At 46.3% G+C, this 19,546-nt stretch overlaps 2 protein-coding genes across 2 annotated transcripts; one reads left to right on the forward strand and one right to left on the reverse strand.

The window, feature by feature from the left end:
* Positions 1–6,716: 6,716 nt before the first annotated feature.
* On the reverse strand, positions 6,717–11,994 carry LOC136653070 (uncharacterized protein F54H12.2-like). Its single transcript, XM_066629995.1, has 3 exons — positions 11,842–11,994; positions 11,555–11,711; positions 6,717–7,963 (listed from the first exon to the last, which is right to left on the reverse strand). The coding sequence occupies exons 1-3, from the start codon at positions 11,992–11,994 to the stop codon at positions 6,717–6,719; spliced, it is 1,557 nt and encodes a 518-aa protein (XP_066486092.1).
* Positions 11,995–18,667: 6,673 nt separating this feature from the next.
* LOC136651124 (olfactory receptor 5F1-like) lies at positions 18,668–19,546 on the forward strand. The gene has a single exon (XM_066627275.1). It carries the CDS (start codon positions 18,668–18,670, stop codon positions 19,544–19,546), a length of 879 nt encoding a protein of 292 aa, XP_066483372.1.

Genomic DNA, 19,546 nt, shown 5'->3' on the forward strand with positions numbered 1-19,546 from the left:
CGTGGTAGCTGCTTTACCGATGCGCTTGTTTAGCTCGGTATCGAGAGAATGAGTGTCGGAGATCGTTGAGCCAAGGTACACAAAGTCATGGACAACCTCCAGTTCATGCTCAGAGATTGTAATGCAGGGAGGTGAGTCCACATCCTGAACCATGACCTGTGTTTTCTTCAGGCTGATTGTCAGTCCAAAATCTTGGCAGGCCTTGCTAAAACGATCCATGAGCTGCTGGAGATCTTTGGCAGAGTGGGTAGTGACAGCTGCATCGTCGGCAAAGAGGAAGTCACGCAGACATTTCAGCTGGACTTTGGATTTTGCTCTCAGTCTGGAGAGGTTGAAGAGCTTTCCGTCTGATCTGGTCCGGAGATAGATGCCTTCTGTTGCAGTTCCAAAGGCCTGCTTCAGCAGGACAGCGAAGAAAATCCCAAACAAGGTTGGTGCAAGAACACAGCCCTGCTTCACTCCGCTTCGGATGTCAAAAGGGTCTGATGTGGAGCCATCGAAGACAACAGTGCCCTTCATGTCCTTGTGGAAAGATCTGATGATGCTGAGGAGCCTGGGTGGACATCCAATCTTGGGGAGAATCTTGAAGAGGCCGTCTCTGCTGACCAGGTCGAAAGCCTTTGTGAGATCTATGAAGGCTATAAAGAGTGGCTGTCGTTGTTCCCTGCATTTCTCCTGCAGTTGTCTAAGGGAGAATACCATATCAGTGGTGGACCTTTTGGCTCGGAATCCACACTGCAATTCTGGATAGACGCTCTCTGCAAGTACCTGGAGCCTCTTTAGTACAACTCGGGCAAACAGCTTTCCTACAACGCTAAGGAGAGAGATGCCGCGGTAGTTGTTGCAGTCACCCCTGTCACCTTTGTTCTTGTACAGCGTGATGATGTTTGCATCCCTCATGTCTTGAGGTACTCCACCTTCTCTCCAGCAGAGACAGAGGATTTCATGCAGCTCAGTGACGATGATCTCTTTGCAGCATTTTAGGACTTCAGCAGGGATGCTGTCTTTTCCAGGTGCCTTGCCAAAGGCAAGGGAGTCCAGGGCCACGTGAAGTTCTTCTAGGGTTGGTTCACTGTCAAGCTCTTCCAGCACAGGCAGGCACTCAATGTTGTTCAGCGCTTCTTCGGTGACTACATTTTCTCTGGAATATAGCTCAGAGTAGTGCTGCACCCAGCGTTCCATCTGCTGCGCCCGATCCTGGATGACCTAGCCTGTGGCAGACTTCAGAGGGGCAATTTTCTTCTGTGTTGGACCTAGGGCCTGCTTGATACCATCATACATCCCCTTGATGTTGCCCGTGTCAGCTGCTATCTGTATCTCGGAACAGAGCTGGAGCCAGTAGTCGTTAGCACATCTCCTGGCAGTCTGTTGGACTTTGCTGCGAGCAGTTCGGAGGACCTGCAGGTTGCGCTCACTGGGACAGGCCTTGTATGCTGCTTGAGCTCTCCTCTTTTCCTCAATGACTGGTGTCAGCTCCTCAGAGTGGGCTTCAAACCAGTCTGCCGCCTTGTTGGTCTTCTTGCCGAATATGGACAAGGCGGTGTTGTAAACGGTATTCTTGAAATGTTCCCATCTGTTGGATGCGTTTGCGTTGGCCGGGCCTGGAAGAGATTCCTCAAGCGCTTGTGCAAATTCCTCCACTTTTCTCTGATCCCGGGTCTTGCTGGTATCAATGCGAGGTCTTCCTTCCTTTTTCGTGTGATACAGTCGCTTTGTTTGCAGTTTCACTCTGCTGCACACCAGGTAGTGGTCAGTGTCGCAGGCAGCACCATGATAACTGCGTGTGATCTTGATGCTGGGAAGGCTGGAGCGTCTGGTGAGGATCAGGTCGAGCTGGTGCCAGTGCTTTGATCTTGGATGTCTCCAAGAGACTCTATGTTGGGGCTTTGTGTTGAAGAACGTGTTGCTGACACAGAGACCATGATGACAGCAAAACTCTAGCAGGCGTTGGCCATTTTCGTTCATCCTCCCAGTGCCAAACTGACCTAAGCAAGTGGGCCATGAACTGTTATCAGCACCAACTCTAGCATTGAAATCGCCGAGGATGAACAATGGCTCTTTTACAGGGATTTTCTTGACAGTGGTGGCCAGGTCATCATAGAATTTGTCTTTGGCTTCTGCTGGAGACGACAGAGTCGGTGCATAAGCACTGATGAGAGTGATAGGTCCTGCTGATGACTGGAGCTGCAGGGACAAAATTCTTTCACTTCCCACAGTAGGTGGGATGATGGATTTCAGCAGGGTATTTCTGACCGCAAAGCCAACGCCATGTTCCCTGGTTTCGTTTGGTGGTTTTCCCTGCCAGAAAAATGAGAAATTTCTCTCCATGGAGCTGAGCAGACTGCAGATGGACATCGTCGCCCTTCAAGAGACTAGGCTGCCAGATTCCAGATCTGCCTCTTGTACAGGGAGGAAATCCTAGCTATGACTAAAGGAGAGGATAAGAATGAGGGCATAGATCCTTTCGAGTTGTTGACACTTGCTAGTGTTTGTATGGCCATGTTTAGATACATGTTCCTAAAAAAACAAACTATTGCTCTTCTCCCCTGGGACAATTACCACAGACAAAGAGATTTTCCACTCCGGCCATACAGTGGCTTCAGTATCTTGAACATAAAGAAGGAATTGAGATCAGGTATGCACTAAAAGGAGGTGAACACCAGGTGGGGAATTATTTTCTGGATGGGTTTGCAGTTGTCCAAGGCAGGCCAACTGCCTTTGAATTTAACGGATTTTTTTTCATGGGTGTCCTAATTGTTACAATGAGAATGCTAGAAACCCCATGACTGGTACAAGCTTTCGTGAACTCCATTACAAAACCCAATTTAAAGCAGCCAATCTCACAAACAAGGGGTTTGATGTCAGGACCATTTGGGAGCACGAGTGGCACCAGATGTGTCAAACAGATGCTGAGCTTAGGGGGTTTCTAAGTGAAAAAAATTCCCACAGGCTTTAAAACCCCAGGATGTGCTTTTTGGGGGCAGAACCAATGCCAAAACTTTGTATTATAAGCCTACAGATGGTGAAGAGATCTGCTATTATGATTTCACAAGTTTATACCCCTTTGTCAATAAGACTAAACTTTATCCAATTGGGCATCCAGAAATCATATTTAATAATTTTGGACCTCTCTCTGACTACTTTGGTCTTGTGAAAACTAGAGTGCTCCCTCCAAGAGGTCTCTTTTTCCCAGTATTACCTGTGAGGGTGGGGGAGAAACTCATGTTTCCTCTGTGCCGCACATGCGCAGAGGCTAGGCAGCAGGAACTGTGCCACCACACAGATGACGAAAGAGCCCTAGAAGGCACATGGTGCAGTGTGGAGTTAATGAAGGCTATAGAAAAGGGGTACACAGTATTGGAAATTTTAGAAATATGCAATTTTGAAAACAAATCTGAGGATCTGTTTTCAGATTACATTAAAATGCACTTGCGCCAGAAACAGGAGGCTTCAGGGTATCCAGGGTGGTGTACAGATGTGGAGAAACAAAACAAATATATTAATGATTACTATGAGAGAGAAGGGATTCATTTATGCCCAGATCATATCGCTGTGAACCCAGCAAAGCGTCAAATAGCAAAACTGTTTCTAAACTCTTTGTGGGGGAAGTTTGCACAGCATTCAAACCCTGAATGCCACCACTGTGAGGGACCCTACGGAGCTCATGGGTTATGCCTTTTCTCCAGACTATGAAGTCTCAGGCTTTGAAATTATTGATGACGAAACTGTGAGTGTGTCGTGGCGCCATGCTAAAGAGTGTTTTACACTGTCTGGGAAAACTAATGTTTTGATAGGAGCTTTTACAACTGCGTATGCCCGGCTGGAGCTTTATAACCTGTTAGACAGGTTACAGGAGAGGTGTCTGTACCATGACACAGACTCTGTGATATTTGTACACCGCCCAGGGGTGTGGTGCCCTCCCTTAGGTGACTATTTAGGGGATCTGACAAGCGAGATCTCGCTACATGAGCGTATCACAGAGTTTGTTTCATCTGGACCGAAGACATATGCTTATTCTTTATATCCTTCTCAAAAACTGTCTATGAAGGTTAAAGGAATAACACTGACATCGGCTAATTCAGAGCATGTAAATTTTCATAGCCTGAAACAGATGGTTCTGGACTACGGGTCAAATCCTAAAGAAATTGTTGTACAGCAAATGGGTATTTTGAGAAATAAAAAGTAGTGGAAAATTGAAACAGGGCCCCTAAAGAAAACACTAAAGGTAGTATATGACAAGAGGGTTCTGGTAAAAGATTTCAAAACCCTGCCTTACGGCTTTTAAGATGGATGTGCGCTGGAGGCACCCGTTTTCAGCCATTCTAGCTGGGCCTAGCCACTGTGGGAAAACATACTTTATAAAAAATATGCTGGATAATGCTGATACTGTGTTTTCTGTTATGGCTGAAAATATTATTTGGTGCTACAGCTGCTGGCAACCTTTGTACAAAGAACTCCTGTGTAAATACCCCCATATTCGCTTCATGGAGGGTCTTCCTGAATCCTTCAGTGATGACCAGTTGCTCCCCCCAAATAAAGTGAACTTTGTCATATTGGATGATCTAATGACCTCTGCTTCTAACAGCGCGGAAATTGGCGACATCTTTACAAAATATGTACATCACCGTAATCTAAGTGTTTTTCTCATCACACAGAATATATTCTGCCAGGGGAAAACCAGTTGCACGATCACCCTAAATGCAAAATATATGGTACTGTTCAAAAACCCCAGGGATAAACTACAGGTTGTAACGCTGGCCCGCCAGATGTACCCAGGAAACAGTAAGTTTTTCATGGAGAGTTTCCAGGATGCAACCACCAAGCCTTATGGTTATCTATTGGTGGATTTGTGCGCAACCACCTCGGAAGCTTACAGACTAAGAACGGGGTTGTTTCCCCCTGATTGGCCTGTTGTATATATTATGAAAAAAACCACAACCCACAACAAAAGGAGGTGACTTAAGCACCTGGCTTCCCACTTGTAACTGCCCGCCAGCCCACAACAACATGTCTAACTGCGTTAAGGGAAATCTGCCCCTTTTAAAACTGCTGATCAAGGCTTCCCCGCACCAGAGACACTTCATTCTGTCTCATGCTTCATGTGACTTAATTTCTGCCATCTCAGAAATAGCGCTCAATACTTTAAAAGGCAACGTACCTCTATCTGCCTGGCAGATATCAGTGTTGAGAAAAAAAACGTGCGTTTATCAAAAGACTGAGCAATAAAAGGCTGTCTTTGAAAAGAAAGAAGCAGCTTGTTGAGCAGTCGGGCGGTTTTCTTGGCCCCTTACTAAGTTTTGCTATTCCGCTAATAACTGGCCTTTTAACTAGCCAGTAATGGAGTATGCTGAAAAAATGTACCTTGTGCCTAGCCACCAGCTAGAGCAACTCAAGGCACCTACTCCACGAGAGGAAAACATCAGGGCTGCAGCCATGTATTCCTTAGATGGTGAAATGCAAGGTGTTCTTCAGAGGCGGGATTTGTCCCAGGACGAGAAAGCTAAACAATATACTGCACTGCTTCAAAAAATACCTGGTCCATGTCAAACAGGCTGACGCTGAAAAGGAAAAACTCAGTTTGTTTTTACCTTCAGCCCCTGAGCCCGGTGCTGTTGCTGCAGAATCCCCTGCAACTCACGCAGGTATCTTTCATGAGGTCTTGGACAGCCTGCCTGCCCGATTTAAGAACAAAGCACGGCTGCTGTTAAACAAAATGAAGCAGAATCAAAGTATTTCATCCTGGGATGAAAAAGGTGTTTTTATTTACAGAGGGGAACCTGTTCCTGGTTCCAATATGCTGGACTTGGTGAAGGGGATCACCCAGTTTCATGCTCTGCCTGCCCGGCGCATCCCTAAAGGATGGGATTTATTTCTCCAGGCCATGGCTGAACTTAATGTTCCATCCACAGTTGTTGGGAATCCCACCATCAAGGACATTTTGGAACACATGAAAAATCCAGGCCCTGTTACAGAGTTGGCACAGGTGCCCACCCCATCCAGGAGATCTTCTAGAAAGCAAAGACAATCTAACACCCTTAATTGGCTCAGCTTATGAATAAAATAAGCTTTTAACTCCACCCCCCACTGCCTTTGCCTTGTTATTAACAAACAAACAAAAAAACCAGACACATAAATTTCATTTTTAAGCCGGGGGTGGGGGGGCACTTTATTGAGAAACACGGCCATGAAAATCATTACAGGAGACACATGTCTGGGCATGTTGAAAAACAGGGGGCAGATCGGTGCATGTTCCTCTCCTTTTTTACAAATTGCACCACCATCTGGTCATTCCTTGGTAAATCATCAGAATACAGTTCTTGAATCTGTTTAAAACTCCGGCCCCTACAGCGCTGGTCCAGAAAAAACACACAGTGGTACCCACAGGTCACAGCGTATGGGGCCTGTAGTTGCCTTGTTTGAAATGTCGTTACAGAGGCGTTTTTTCTTAAAAATGTCATGATGGCTCTGGGGAGGCGGGGATGGTCTGGGGGGGTGTCCATAGGAGTCAAAAAATTCACCGTGGTTGTCTTCTGTCAGGTATATCGCGAGCCAGTGTGCTCCAGGCAGGTTGTGTGGATGTGTGTTGACCACTAGCCCCAGTGGTCTCTGCAGAAGTTTCTTTTTAGGCAGCTGGTCAGAAGGAAATACACCTTTGAACATCTTCCTGGTGTAGGAGTTTGTATCCATCAGGCGTGTTAACTGCAGCGTGTCCATCTTTACATATAATCAAACAAAACACTCCTCCTATGGTTAATTTCAATAATATTGTCAAAAACACCATATACAATCATATTCACAGTTTGTGGGAGGGGCCTGGCAAACCGTATTTCTGCCTGCAGATTCCCTGTATTAATCAAGGAATAGTGACTGCCACATTCTTGATCGGGTGAGAGATCAAAGGCAAACAGGGTATAGCCTCTTGCATAAACTTCTCTGTTAATTAACAAGGCTTTGTCTTTCACGTGTTTACCAGATGCATGAACCAGGCTCATGTATTCCCTCACGCAGTTTCCTTCATCAAAGCGAGGTTGAAATGGTTTTGCTGGGATTTGATGTCCGGACTGGTAAATTGCAAAAAAGTTTATGTCATAATGCTTGAAATTAAAGGGGTTTTTATCATATGCGCCGCTGAATGAATCGTTATCCACAAGGCCTACCACAACAAGCTTAGGTAGTTGCCCCAGGAATAGGTTTTCTTGATTGGATATTCTGCTTCCAGCAGCAATGCTGAAAATTTTCATAGAAACTCTATCCACGGGGTATTTGGCTGTGGCCGTAAGCAATGCTTCGGCGTGACCCAGACGTACACCTGGGGCTACTCTGACTTTCTTTACAAACAGTGATGCAGTCAGGATTTGCAGCTTGTAGTGCACGCCGGGATCATCGCTCATAAGGCAGAATGCGTCTTTACTCTGCATGAGCTTGATTTTCACGTCCACCCCATTTAACAGTAGTTTTTCTTGAAAAAACAAGTCTGCATGGAGGTGCCCCAGGAGGTCCATTTTTCTGCTTTCAGCAGTCAGGGCGGCTCTTCTAATAAAGCCTTGGTTATCCCCATCCAGGACTGTTGATTCATGTTCCCCTGGGGTGTCTTTGTAAAACAGCCCTGCAGAGAATTGGGTCGAAAGCATCTCACCCCCAAAATTCAAGACAGACTCAATAAAAGCTCTAAAAGGGTAGCAATTATTACTTTGACTTATGAGCCTGTCTCCTAGTGTCACATCCAGCTGGCTGAAGATGGCTGCGATCGGGTAATTCACCAGCCCCACCTCTGCAGCCCTGGCAATGTTGGTTCCATCTTCTTTCACTATTTTGCAGCACAGGTATAATAGCGTATTATTCAAGTCTATGTAGTCTTCACCATTTCCAGCTATGAAAAACTCAAGTGGTGCAGACTCTGTCACAGCTGCCAGAGGGGGCACCTCGATAAAAATGCTTCCTTCTACACTGGTCTGTGTAGGGGCTATTTGGAACAGGTCCAGTTCAGATTTAGTGCATTCTTCTGAAGCCCCATGAATAAAGCCATGTTGGGTTAAAATATGTCTCTGGAGCGCCCCTTCTTTCTTCCCCGCTGTCTCTTTGCCACCCTCTTCTGTGTCACCTGGCGCCTTTTAGCCTTCCTTTTAAAGGGACGCGGCGGCCCTGTTAGCTGCGCCTGCGCTGCTTTCCTTTTAAGCCCTTTTCTTCTTTTCATATACACAAGGCCGGCCCCCTCTTGTGTATTCACTTTATTCAAAATGGCCTGAGAAACATTTCCCACCACATCTCTGGCAATATTCCGGGCCACTGTTTTTACGTGGGGCCTGATAATCTCGAACCCCCTTCTCAAAAGGGGAACAGCTTTTCAAAAAAGACTTCGGAATACCCCTCCAACCCCTGCCCCATACATAACAGGGGCGCCTTGGTAGCCAGGGAGGCCATGTCCCACCTGTGCCCTGTAATAGTTGCTATAAAGGGCAGGATCCCCATAGCCGGTGGAGGGTGCGGGGGACACACGCCGAGGAGGAGGAAATACAGCCAGCCAGCCAGCCAGGGAGATGGGCTGCAGCACCCATGGAACACCCAGGTACTGGCTTGGCGGAGGAGAGGAAGGAAGCTGGTTGGTGCAGCCCCCGTGCCAATCTGCAGCATGAGCCTAGGCATGACTACTCAGAAGTAAGTCTTACTGTGCTCAATGGGGCTTGCTCCTGGGAAAGGGTGCATAGACTTGCAGCCTGAGAGCCCAAGCCTATGCATGTCTACTCAGAAGTAAGTTCCATTGTGTTCAATGGGGCTTACTCCAGGAAAGTGTCATAGCTTTGCAGCCTGAGTAGACAGGCAGAGGAAGGGCTCTGAGGCTACAGTCCTCTCCACACTTTCCTGGGAAGAAGCCCCACTGCTTCTAGTGGGACTGACTTCTGAGTAGACGGCCATAGGCTTTGGCTATGAGGCTGCAGTCCTCTCCACACCTTCCTGGGAGGAAGCCCCATTGACTCTAATGGGACTGACTTCTGAGGAGACAGGCACAGGATTGGGCCCTGAGGCTGCCATCCTATCCACAGTAAGCCCCATTCACTAAAGTGGACTTCTGAGTAGACATGCATAGGATTGGGCTCTTAGGCTGCAATCCTAGGCACTTTCCTGGGAGTAAGCTCCATTTACTAGAAAGAGACTTACTTCAGAGTAGACATACCTAGGATTGGGCTCTTAATCCTGGCAGAGATATGTATCTGCACCCTTTTTCACATGCTATGGGCAGGTGAAAAGGGATTCTATGTGTGTACAACGTGCTGTTCAGCCTTGCCAGAGATCCTCCTCATCCTTCCCCCACAAGCATGCCCTCCGCCAGCCAGCATTTGCAGCTCCTCTCCAGCAATGCACAGCAGCTGCTCAGGGCAGCAGAGAACATACAATTGCATGCCAAACACATTCCCAAAGACACAGAGTATTCTGATACCTGAATTAAACCATATTTAATCGATTGTTTGCAAACGTAGCTGTTTCTATGTGCACCTAAGGACCCCTCTCGTGTAAGAATTCCTTTTTTGTTCTTACTCCCACAGTTGCTTAGAGTAATTTTACTACATGGAACTCATGTAAACCATTTTTTTTGGAATCCATTCACTGCTTCCTCTCCTCGAAGTAGTGCCACACTACATGCTACAAGTGCACCTGTACAGTATTTTTCCCCATGTGTAGAAAAAGTAGCTAGGGGGAAGGGGATGTGGAGATTGACAGCCCAATCCTATGCATGTCTACTCAGAAGTAAGTTCATCTTTAGGGGGAAGCACATAAAAAATATTTTATTTCTCCAATAAAAAATGGTTTAAAAATAAATAAATAAATAAAAGATTAACAAGTTGTGAGTTCCTGCACCTTTTCTTTTACAAAAAAAGCACTGTGCAGAACCATTTCCGGGGGGTCCTCGTGGGCCTGCATGGCATTGTTCATGTGATCCAGCAGCTCTGGTATGGATGCGTAATAGCCCCTTTGTAGAAAAAACACCCTCTTCTTCATCCCATTAGAAATTTCAAATGTTGCATCCTCAGTGATTGTATTCCAGCTGTGTGGGTAATGTATTTCTGCTAATCCAACTTCCCAGTCCCCCGTCAGTTCCAGGGGTCATGCCAGCTGTGTGGTGAAAGAGGCGCTGGTGTTCTGAGGAAATACCTTAGCGCATGTGTTGTTAGGTAGGGTGATATAAAATCCATTTCCCCCCATTTTCTCACCTATGCAGGTTCACGCAGATCTGTACCCGCAACCCAACTGTTGAATTTGTCAGGCCAGCCTAACCATTTCATCAAGTGTTGCTTTTTGTTACCCCGCCCCTTCGTTGCTAAAACTTTTTCAATCCTGTAAACCTGGTCCTTGTTCTTCACCTTTTGTAATTCTTCAGGGTAGAATGTCCCAACAATTGGGTCCCCCGAATAATCTTTTAACCTGAATACAGGTCTTTTTGCTTTGTGGTGGACTTGGTCAACTATGAAAACCTCTGTGGTAAAACTTTGTTCATAACCTTTTTCGAAAACCCCCTTGAGCTTGGAGACCCGTACGTGATCTCCTTTTCTGAACAAGGGAGCAGCTTTTTTTCTGTGTAACCTGTCTCTATAAACTGTTCTCCAGACAGATAGTGTGTTGGATTTGTTAACATCCACGGGTCGTGTCTTGATTGTTCTGTGGAAAGAATGGTTATAGCTCCTTATAAGCTGTGGCAGCACTTCAATATACCTGAATGTGTTCTTAGCTGTAAAAAATCTCCACATTCTTGTTTTCAGAGTCCTGTTAAAACGCTCCACAACTGCAGCTTTGACTTCATTGTTGGTAACAAAGTGGTGAATGTTGTGCTTTTTTAGTAACTCCCTTACAGGCTTATTCAGGAACTCTGTGCCAGAATCAGTCTATAACTTGTGAGGTATTCTTCCCTGTTTGAAGATATGTTGAAAAGCCCCAGACACCTGCCTTCCTGTTTTGTCTTCTAGGCTCCTAGCCCATGCATATTTAGACAGTATGTCCACCACCATTAAGATATACTTGTGGCCGCTGTTGTACTTAGATAACTGCTGCACGTCCACTAAATCTGCCTGCCATTGTGCATCCACTCCCAAGACAATAGTCTTGTTTCTTTTAAAATGGACTCGTGCCTGTTTGTGCAGTGTGTAAGCATCCTGTTCTGAAAGCCATGTGCTAACTTGTTTTCTGGTCAGTGATTTACTTTGCTTTTTAGCCTCCTGGTAGATGGGGTTCACCCCTCCGTAGCTCCCGACTGACCCTGGTGAATAATATATGCTCTTTAAAATTTGATCTGCCATGTTGTTGACTAGCACACATATGGACACAAGTGTCTGTTGTAAAATGTTTTTATTTACAGGTGATCCTTCTCCTTTTGCCACAACAGGTCATTCAGGGGCAAAGGCCTTTGCACGGTTGTCCTAGAGGCTCCCCAATAGACAGATTTTGGAAACTTCTAACCAGCTCATCTTTCTAGACAAAGAAAAAATGCTCTCAACACACAATATACACGATGGAATAGCAGGCCCCAATACGTTGCCCCAAACTTCAGCCTCCATATATTTACCGGGTCTTGCATCCCCCTCTAATTCCCGGCTTCCAGCCGCCGTGTGTACCCCAACAAGCGGGGGGATGCTTGCTTCTGCTTCTCCCAGTTCTAGAGCACGACTCCAGTATGTCACCCATTCTGGCGCTGTCATCCTGCGCTCCATTTCCTCCAACCTCTGGTTATAAAAAAATGTATAGTTGATCCATAAGCACAAACATCCACAGACCCCCCACACCCCCGTTATAAGCACACTTCCCATCACCCTTCTATGTCACAAGCACTTATTGTAAAGCGTGTATATTTACCATTGGTTTTGGCCAAAAGGGTCCTGCACCCATCTCTAATTCTTGGGATAAATCATTTTCCACACTGATGGGGTCAACAATTGTCTCATCTTCTGGCTCTAAAGCACGATTCTGATGTGTCAACCATTCTGGTGCTGTTGTACTTTGCTCCATGTCCTCTGGCCCCTGGTTATAAAAATTGATTGTCATCCCAAAACACTGGCCATCTGGTAAGTCAAGTTCCATGGGTCTCCCCAGTCCAAAGCACTCTGGCAAGTCAAGTTCCATGGGTCTCTCCATTTTTTTTTATTTTTTATTTTTTATTTTTTTTGCTTGTTTGTTGTGGTAAGTCTCTACTGGTTGCGAGAGAAAGAGGGCTTCTCCCCTCTTCCCGGTGGTTTAAATTTCCCCCTCGTCCAGACATGCCCTGGCATGTCCTCGGGACCACCCTCCACACCACGCAGGTGGTCCCGTGGGCCCCAAAACCCCATCCTATTGGTCCGGGGTCCCGAGGGGAGTTCCTACTGGGAACACATGGCACCCCATTTCCGGGGGGCAGTGCAGAAAATGGCGCCCTTCGGGCACCACCCTCCCCACTGGTCCTGCCGTTCTGAAACCTCCATCACGTGGTCAGGGACCTCGTGAGCAGTTCCTAGAGGGGTCACATGCCCACCCTCCACCCCTTCCAGGACGTGGTTTCCGCTGACGTATTTCCTCTGTGATCAGAGCCATTTCTGCAACAATACCCATGACAAAACATCCCTCACTTGTATACTGGTATCTGCCAAATTGATGGGAACATCTGATAATGTTTAACATTGGGAGGTAGCAGTGTAAATTTAGTGACAGGCAATGTTGTAAATAACAGAAAAATATATTACTAACATACTAAGGCTTTCATGGTTGGATGAGTTTAAAGCATAATTTCGCATGTTGCCCAACATTTTGCTTTCAACTGTGAATGCAGCACTTACATGCAGAAAGATACATTGTTGGAACATCTTGAGTTAATGTTTAAGAACACAATCTTGAGTGTGTCCTGTGCTGACGCAAGTCCCTTGTGCCAGCCCAGAAGAGTCGCAAATGTGACATAAAGCACATTTGGCTTCCTTGTGAGTCCTGAGCACACACTGGCCCACAGACGCTGCATCCAGCCTCCATGCTGACATGGGGAAGGAAGGTTGCATCAGCTGAGCTTGGGCAACACAGGGATCTGGGGAGGGCAGGAAGGAGTCGGGGAGGAGGTAGGAGGGACGCGTTCCAGGGTGGGGGGAGAATGGGCAGAGGGTGTTCCAGGGGGTGGGTGGGCAGCGAGCGGGAGGCAAGGTTGAACCCGGCAGTTATGCCAAATCCCAACCCAATTCCCCAAGCAGTGCGGAGTGGCTCCAAGTTATGCAATTCTCCTCAGACTTGTGCCACCTCCTGAGGTGGCGAAGGTCTGAGGAGATCCATTCGGGCTGTAGTGGCTTACCCGGGGTAAGGGGAAGAGCTTCCCCTTGCCTCTGGCTGAGCCGATTCTGGCCCTAATCTTGCTCTGGATACAACACAGGCCTCCTGGCCTGCCTGTTCCAGCGCAAAATAGGATTGCGCGGTAGATCATTAGAGTGAGCAAATTTGTGTTCTACAAAAAGACTCTAGTTGTCTAAATTAAAGGAGAATGACAGGGTTCACCAAGGGCACACTGTAGCATAGTACAGTCCTGGTAGCCATCTTCTAGCCACCCTCGTAAACTAGTGTAAAGGAGGAGATAAGTAACTTTAAAAGAGTTAAATCTCTTCCCTCTGAGGCAAAAATGTCTTGCCCTTTTCCAAGTGGCAGTTAAAGTCTGTTGGAACAATATATGGGCAATAAGTCCTGAAGTTACACAAACACACATCAGCAGAACAACCTGTGTGCAGGTCTTTCACTTTCTACAAGAACAGTAGGAGGTGTTAGAGCCCAATCCTATGCATATCTACTCAGAATCCAGTCCCATTATAGTCAATAGGGCTTACTCCCAGGAAACTGTGGATAAGATTGCAGCCTTACAACCCAATCCTACACTGCCCAGCACATGAGGCTGCTCAGGTGCCAAAATAGCTACTGCAGAATCCTGAAATGAAGAAAAATGGTTGAAGAAAATACTATTTAAAAAGTATATTTATCCTTCACTTGGAAGACTATGAAGTCAAAAAAATCCATGTGGGGGGGGAATTGGTTAATATAGAGTTAAACCCTCCTCCTCATCCCCATCCTGTTGACAGTTGCAGACAGTTGGTGACAGTTATGCAAATAAGCAGGTTCTGATTGGCTGCACAGCTGGAAGCTTCCAGGAGACCAGCGTATAAAAAGGACAGCAAACTGCAGCTCGTGGCACCCAGTTCTCTGTGGGTGGCAGAGGAAGGAGGCTGGTGAAGAGTCTCCAGGAGGAAGGCTTGTAGGGAGAGACCTTACCTGTCTTGAGGGCCGCTTGAGCTCCAGCCAAGACCCATACATCTATCTGTAGTCCAAGTTCCCAACCAGAAACAGTTCTGCCCCAAGATCCAACTTTTCAGCAGCCGACTACCAGCCAAAGGGCAAAACCATGCTTACCTTTCCCTTTCAATAGCCTGACCAGCAGAGGGTTGAGGAAGGGGAATACCTAGGTGTATGTCCTTGGGGTCTTTGTTCTATACATCAAAGCTTTACCTTTTATCTCTTTCTCAATAAAAATCTTTGTTCTTGTTCAGCTTCACCCTGGTGTCTGTGTGTGGTCTGTGCCTTTCTATTGCTCATGGTCATTTAAAGGTGGCCCTCATTGGTAGGGCTGAGTTCAGCAACCAGTGACCAAAGGAACCATGAGAAATTTGGCTGACACGATGACAAAATCTTCCAAAAGTGGTTGGTTTGAAGTGAAAACACTGTATAAAGAAGCATAGCTGTACATTGGGAGAAAAGGATCAATGTTGACAGATGATGTTGTTATGTGTAAAAAAGTTGAGTTTGACTGAGGAGGACCTGAGGGAAAACTGCTGCAGGAGAGGAGGCTGCAGTACCAGTAGAGAGAAGATAGAGGCTGCTGCGTGCAGAGGCCTATAAAAGGGGCTGCACAAGACTGGGCTTGGAATAGACCACCAGGGAAGCCTTGCTGAGAGGAGCTTCAAGACTGAGCTGGGAGAGACCATGCTGCTGAGAGCTGAAACCTGAGCTGAGGAGAGAGTTGCAACAAGGAGCCCCTGGAAGAGCCACACAGAGAACCAGGGAGCAATCACCTAGCCCCTTTGCCTCAAGTCCTGCTGCCTCCTGCCTGCGTAGTGCCTGCCTGCCTGCCTCAGGTCCTCAGGGAATTTGGAACTAGGTTGTGTTTTAGATGAACAGGCCTTGCTAAGGGAGAGTCAGCATGGCTTCTGTAAGGGTAAGTCTTGCCTCACGAACCTTATAGAATTCTTTGAAAAGGTCAACAGGCATGTGGATGTGGGAGAACCCGTGGACATTATATATCTGGACTTTCAGAAGGCGTTTGACATGGTCCCTCACCAAAGGCTACTGAAAAAACTCCACAGTCAGGGAATTAGAGGACAGGTCCTCTCATGGATTGAGAACTGGTTGGAGGCCAGGAAGCAGAGAGTGGGTGTCAATGGGCAATTTTCACAATGGAGAGAGGTGAAAAGCGGTGTGCCCCAAGGATCTGTCCTGGGACCGGTGCTTTTCAACCTCTTCATAAATGACCTGGAGACAGGGTTGAGCAGTGAAGTGGCTAAGTTTGCAGATGACACCAAACTTTTCCGAGTGGTGAAGACCAGAAGTGATTGTGAGGAGCTCCAGAAGGATCTCTCCAGACTGGCAGAATGGGCAGCAAAATGGCAGATGAGCTTCAATGTCAGTAAGTGTAAAGTCATGCACATTGGGGCAAAAAATCAAAACTTTAGATATAGGCTGATGGGTTCTGAGCTATCTGTGACAGATCAGGAGAGAGATCTTGGGGTGGTGGTGGACAGGTCGATGAAAGTATCGACCCAATGTGCGGCAGCAGTGAAGAAGGCCAATTCTATGCTTGGGATCATTAGGAAGGGTATTGAGAACAAAACGGCTAATATTATAATGCTGTTGTACAAATCTATGGTAAGGCCACACCTGGAGTATTGTGTCCAGTTCTGGTCGTCGCATCTCAAAAAAGACATAGTGGAAATGGAAAAGGTGCAAAAGAGAGTGACTAAGATGATTACAGGGCTGGGGCACCTTCCTTATGAGGAAAGGCTATGGCGTTTGGGCCTCTTCAGCCTAGAAAAGAGACGCCTGAGGGGGGACATGATTGAGACGCACAAAATTATGCAAGGGATGGACAGAGTGGATAGGGAGATGCTCTTTACACTCTCGCATAATACCAGAACCAGGGGACATCCACTAAAATTGAGTGTTGGGCAGGTTAGGACAGACAAAAAAAAATATTTCTTTACTCAGCGTGTGGTTGGTCTGTGGAACTCCTTGCCACAGGATGTGGTGCTGGCGTCTAGCCTAGATGCCTTTAAAAGGGGATTGGACAAGTTTCTGGAGGAAAATTCCATTATGGGGTACAAGCCATAATGTGTATGCGCAACCTCCTGATTCTAGAAATGGGTTATGTCAGAATGCCAGATGCAAGGGAGGGCACCAGGATGAGGTCTCTTGTTATCTGGTGTGCTCCCTGGGGCATTTGGTGGGCTGCTGTGAGATACAGGAAACTGGACTAGATGGGCCTATGGCCTAATCCAGTGGGGCTGTTCTTATGTTCTTATGTTTTCATTTGGTTAAGGTTCCATTCCGAACAATAAAGGCCTTAAACCTTTCATTGGTGTCAGTAGTCTCTTTGGTCCTGCGTAACAATGTTGTAACAGGATATTCTGATTGAGGGCCAAACTAGATATGGACAAAATAGCATTCCTTGTCTTTTTTTACCTAATGGTTTATTAAAATGAAACCTGTTCTTGGAAGGCTGTGGAAATGTGAGTGGAAATGTGGGCGAGGAGATGCTCTCTAACCCCTTTCCTCTACCTAAGTTATAGCCACTAAAAATGACATTACCCAGGATACATTCTTCATTTCCACCCACATTTGAAAATGTGCAGTGCCCTGTATCTTTTTCTTCAAGGAGAGAAAATAAGTTTGGGGAGGCAATTTTTAAGCCAACCAATGGCAAGAGAACTTACAAGAGTGCATTTCAGTTTAAAAAAAAAAAATAGGGAGAGGAGACATGGAACATCATGACTCATCAAGTTTGACTCAGACCATCAGATAGGACTTTCAAGATTTCTGCAAGTAGCCACACTTCAATCACATTTTTGAAGTTTTCTGTTGCTTTAAATGTACAGCTGGGAAACATAAAGTGAGAATAAAACACTGTATCCTATCTACTGATTGCAATGTTTCCCCACTTGGCCCCTTATTGTTATCTCCCAGCTGAGATAGTTTCAATGACTAGAGTGAATTCTCAAAAGGACTAATGTCAACTGATGCACAGGGAGGTTAGAAATAGTTGCAACATCTTAACAATTGGTTGGGGTTAGTTGTCTTCAAAAAGACACGGTGGATTACTGTGGATGGGGGAAGAAGGCACAGAAATGAAATGAAAATTCATTTATGGACTTCAGAATCACCACTTGACAACATCCTAGCAGTGGAATTGACAAGGTTTGCTTGTTCGTTTTTGCCTTGTAAACAAAAGAGGGGAAAAAGTGCATGTAATATTTCCTAATGCGAGAACCAAAATATACAGTGCTGGTGCCTGGTTGCAAAGGGTCCTGGGGCAAAGGCCTGTCTTGGACCTTCCCCCCATTGTGTTCCACCTTCCCCTTGATGGTGCATTGGGCACTACTACTACCACTGGTACTAAAGGTTCATAGAATCATAGAGTTGGAAGGGACCTCAGGGGTTATCTAGTCCAGTTCTCTGCTCAGTGCAGGCAACTACTACATGATCCCTGACAGGCAGCCATTCACCCTCTGCTTGAAAATGTTCAATGGGGGAAAGCTCACAACTGCATGAGACAGATTTTCTCAATGCCAAACAGCTTTTACAGTTAAGAAATTCTTCTGTATGTCTAGCCTACAACTTTCCTTTAGTTGCAACCCACTGGTTCCAGTTCTTTCTTAGGAGCAACAGAGAGCATGACTTCCCCTGCTTCTATGTGACAGCCCTTCAGACACATGAAAACAGCTTTCATATCTCCCCGTAGCCTTATTTTCTCCTGGCTTAAGATATGAAGCTCTTCAAACTCTCTTAACAGATTGAATCTATATTCAACTGCATAACTGGGTCCTAAATGTAAGGATTTGAGGAAATCTTTACAAGGGAAAGGGAATGCATAATGGCACAACCAAGGAAGAGAGAAAAGAGGGGGAGTAGGGCTTGGAGGAATTTGGAGGGCTATCCAGGGAGTTGAAAAACCAGGGTATGTGCTACACAACTTAACAGTATAGGTATGTGTCACTTAATTGCAGGAATACATTTTCTGAAACCCATCATTGGGCATATTTGCCCTTAAGTGGGTAGCACCCCAGAATGCCTTGCAGCTGCCCAGTAACACCCTAGAATGCCTTGCAGCAGTACTAGAAAGCCTTGTGGCACCACAGCGCACCTGCCACAACCCATCAAAAATTGGATCATGACCTCCTGGTGGGTCATGACACACAGTTTGGGAACCACGTTGTATATATGGTTGGTAATTGATCAACAGTCTGTATGTGGCAGATATGTGTAGTCATACCAGACCCTTATAGCCTGTGTAAAGTGCCTTGATACATAATTCTTATCATGTTTTCCCCTCCTCCTAAATGCACAGCTCTTCCTGCAGTGACAGAATTGCTCTGAAGTAGTCCAGGTGCATTGTCTACAGATCGAAGTCATTTGAAGGATGGAAAGAGAAAACCAAACCAGTCTGAAAGAATTCATTCTCCTGGGACTGGCGGAGGAACTTCAGGTTCAGATCCTTCTCTTTGCTGCAGGACTCTTGATCTATTTGCTCACCTTGGCAGGGAATCTGACCATCATTGGTCTGATTCAGACTGACCCGCACCTCTGCACCCCCATGTACTTCTTACTGAGCAACCTGTCCTTTACAGAGGTCTGCTACATCACCACCACTATGCCCAAGATGCTGTGGGACCTCTTGTCAGGGGATAAGACCATTTCCTTTGCTGGCTGTGCACTCCAAATGTATGTCTTTCTGACCACAGCAGCTACAGAAGGTGCCTTACTCTCGGTCATGGCATATGACCACTATGCTGCCATTTGCCACCCATTGCACTACACCCTGCTCATGAGCCAGTCTGCCTGCATGTGGCTTCTGGCAACTTCCTGGGCTATTGGAAATATCAATGCCATTGTCAACACAGCTTCTGTTTTCACCCTGGATTTCTGTGATTCCAATGAGATTGTGCACTTCTTTTGTGACATCCCACCCATCCTGCATCTCTCCTGTTCTGATACCTCCTTCACTGAGTTGGTGACTTTCATCACCTCTGGGAGCATCATGATCACAACGGTCTCCTTAATTGTCCTCTCTTATGTCCTCATTGTTTCATCTGTGCTCAAAATCCGTACAGCTAAGGGGAGAATCAAGACATTTTCCACTTGCTCTTCCCATCTCACTGTAGTGAGCATCTTCTACAGCACAGCCATCTTCACCTACATGCGCCCTTCTTCCACACACTCTGTGGAACAGGATCGCTTAATTGCTGTCCCGTACACCATTATCACTCCTTTGCTGAACCCTTTGATCTACAGCTTTTGA

The sequence above is a fragment of the Tiliqua scincoides genome, chromosome 5 (assembly GCF_035046505.1).
Source record: "Tiliqua scincoides isolate rTilSci1 chromosome 5, rTilSci1.hap2, whole genome shotgun sequence".
Classification (NCBI taxonomy): Eukaryota; Metazoa; Chordata; class Lepidosauria; order Squamata; family Scincidae; genus Tiliqua; species Tiliqua scincoides.

Bases quoted from the DNA above. Each gene is read 5' to 3' on its own strand.
- LOC136653070 (XM_066629995.1), bottom strand. From the start codon at position 11,994: ATGGAGCAAAGTACAACAGCACCAGAATGGTTGACACATCAGAATCGT. The intron at 11,712-11,841 runs GTAAATATACAC...TTTTATAACCAG, and splicing joins CCTTTTGGCCAAAACCAATG to AGGTTGGAGGAAATGGAGCG. The intron at 7,964-11,554 runs GTAAATATATGG...TGTTCCAAATAG, and splicing joins AGAGGGGGATGCAAGACCCG to CCCCTACACAGACCAGTGTA.
- LOC136651124 (XM_066627275.1), top strand. From the start codon at position 18,668: ATGGAAAGAGAAAACCAAACCAGTCTGAAAGAATTCATTCTCCTGGGA.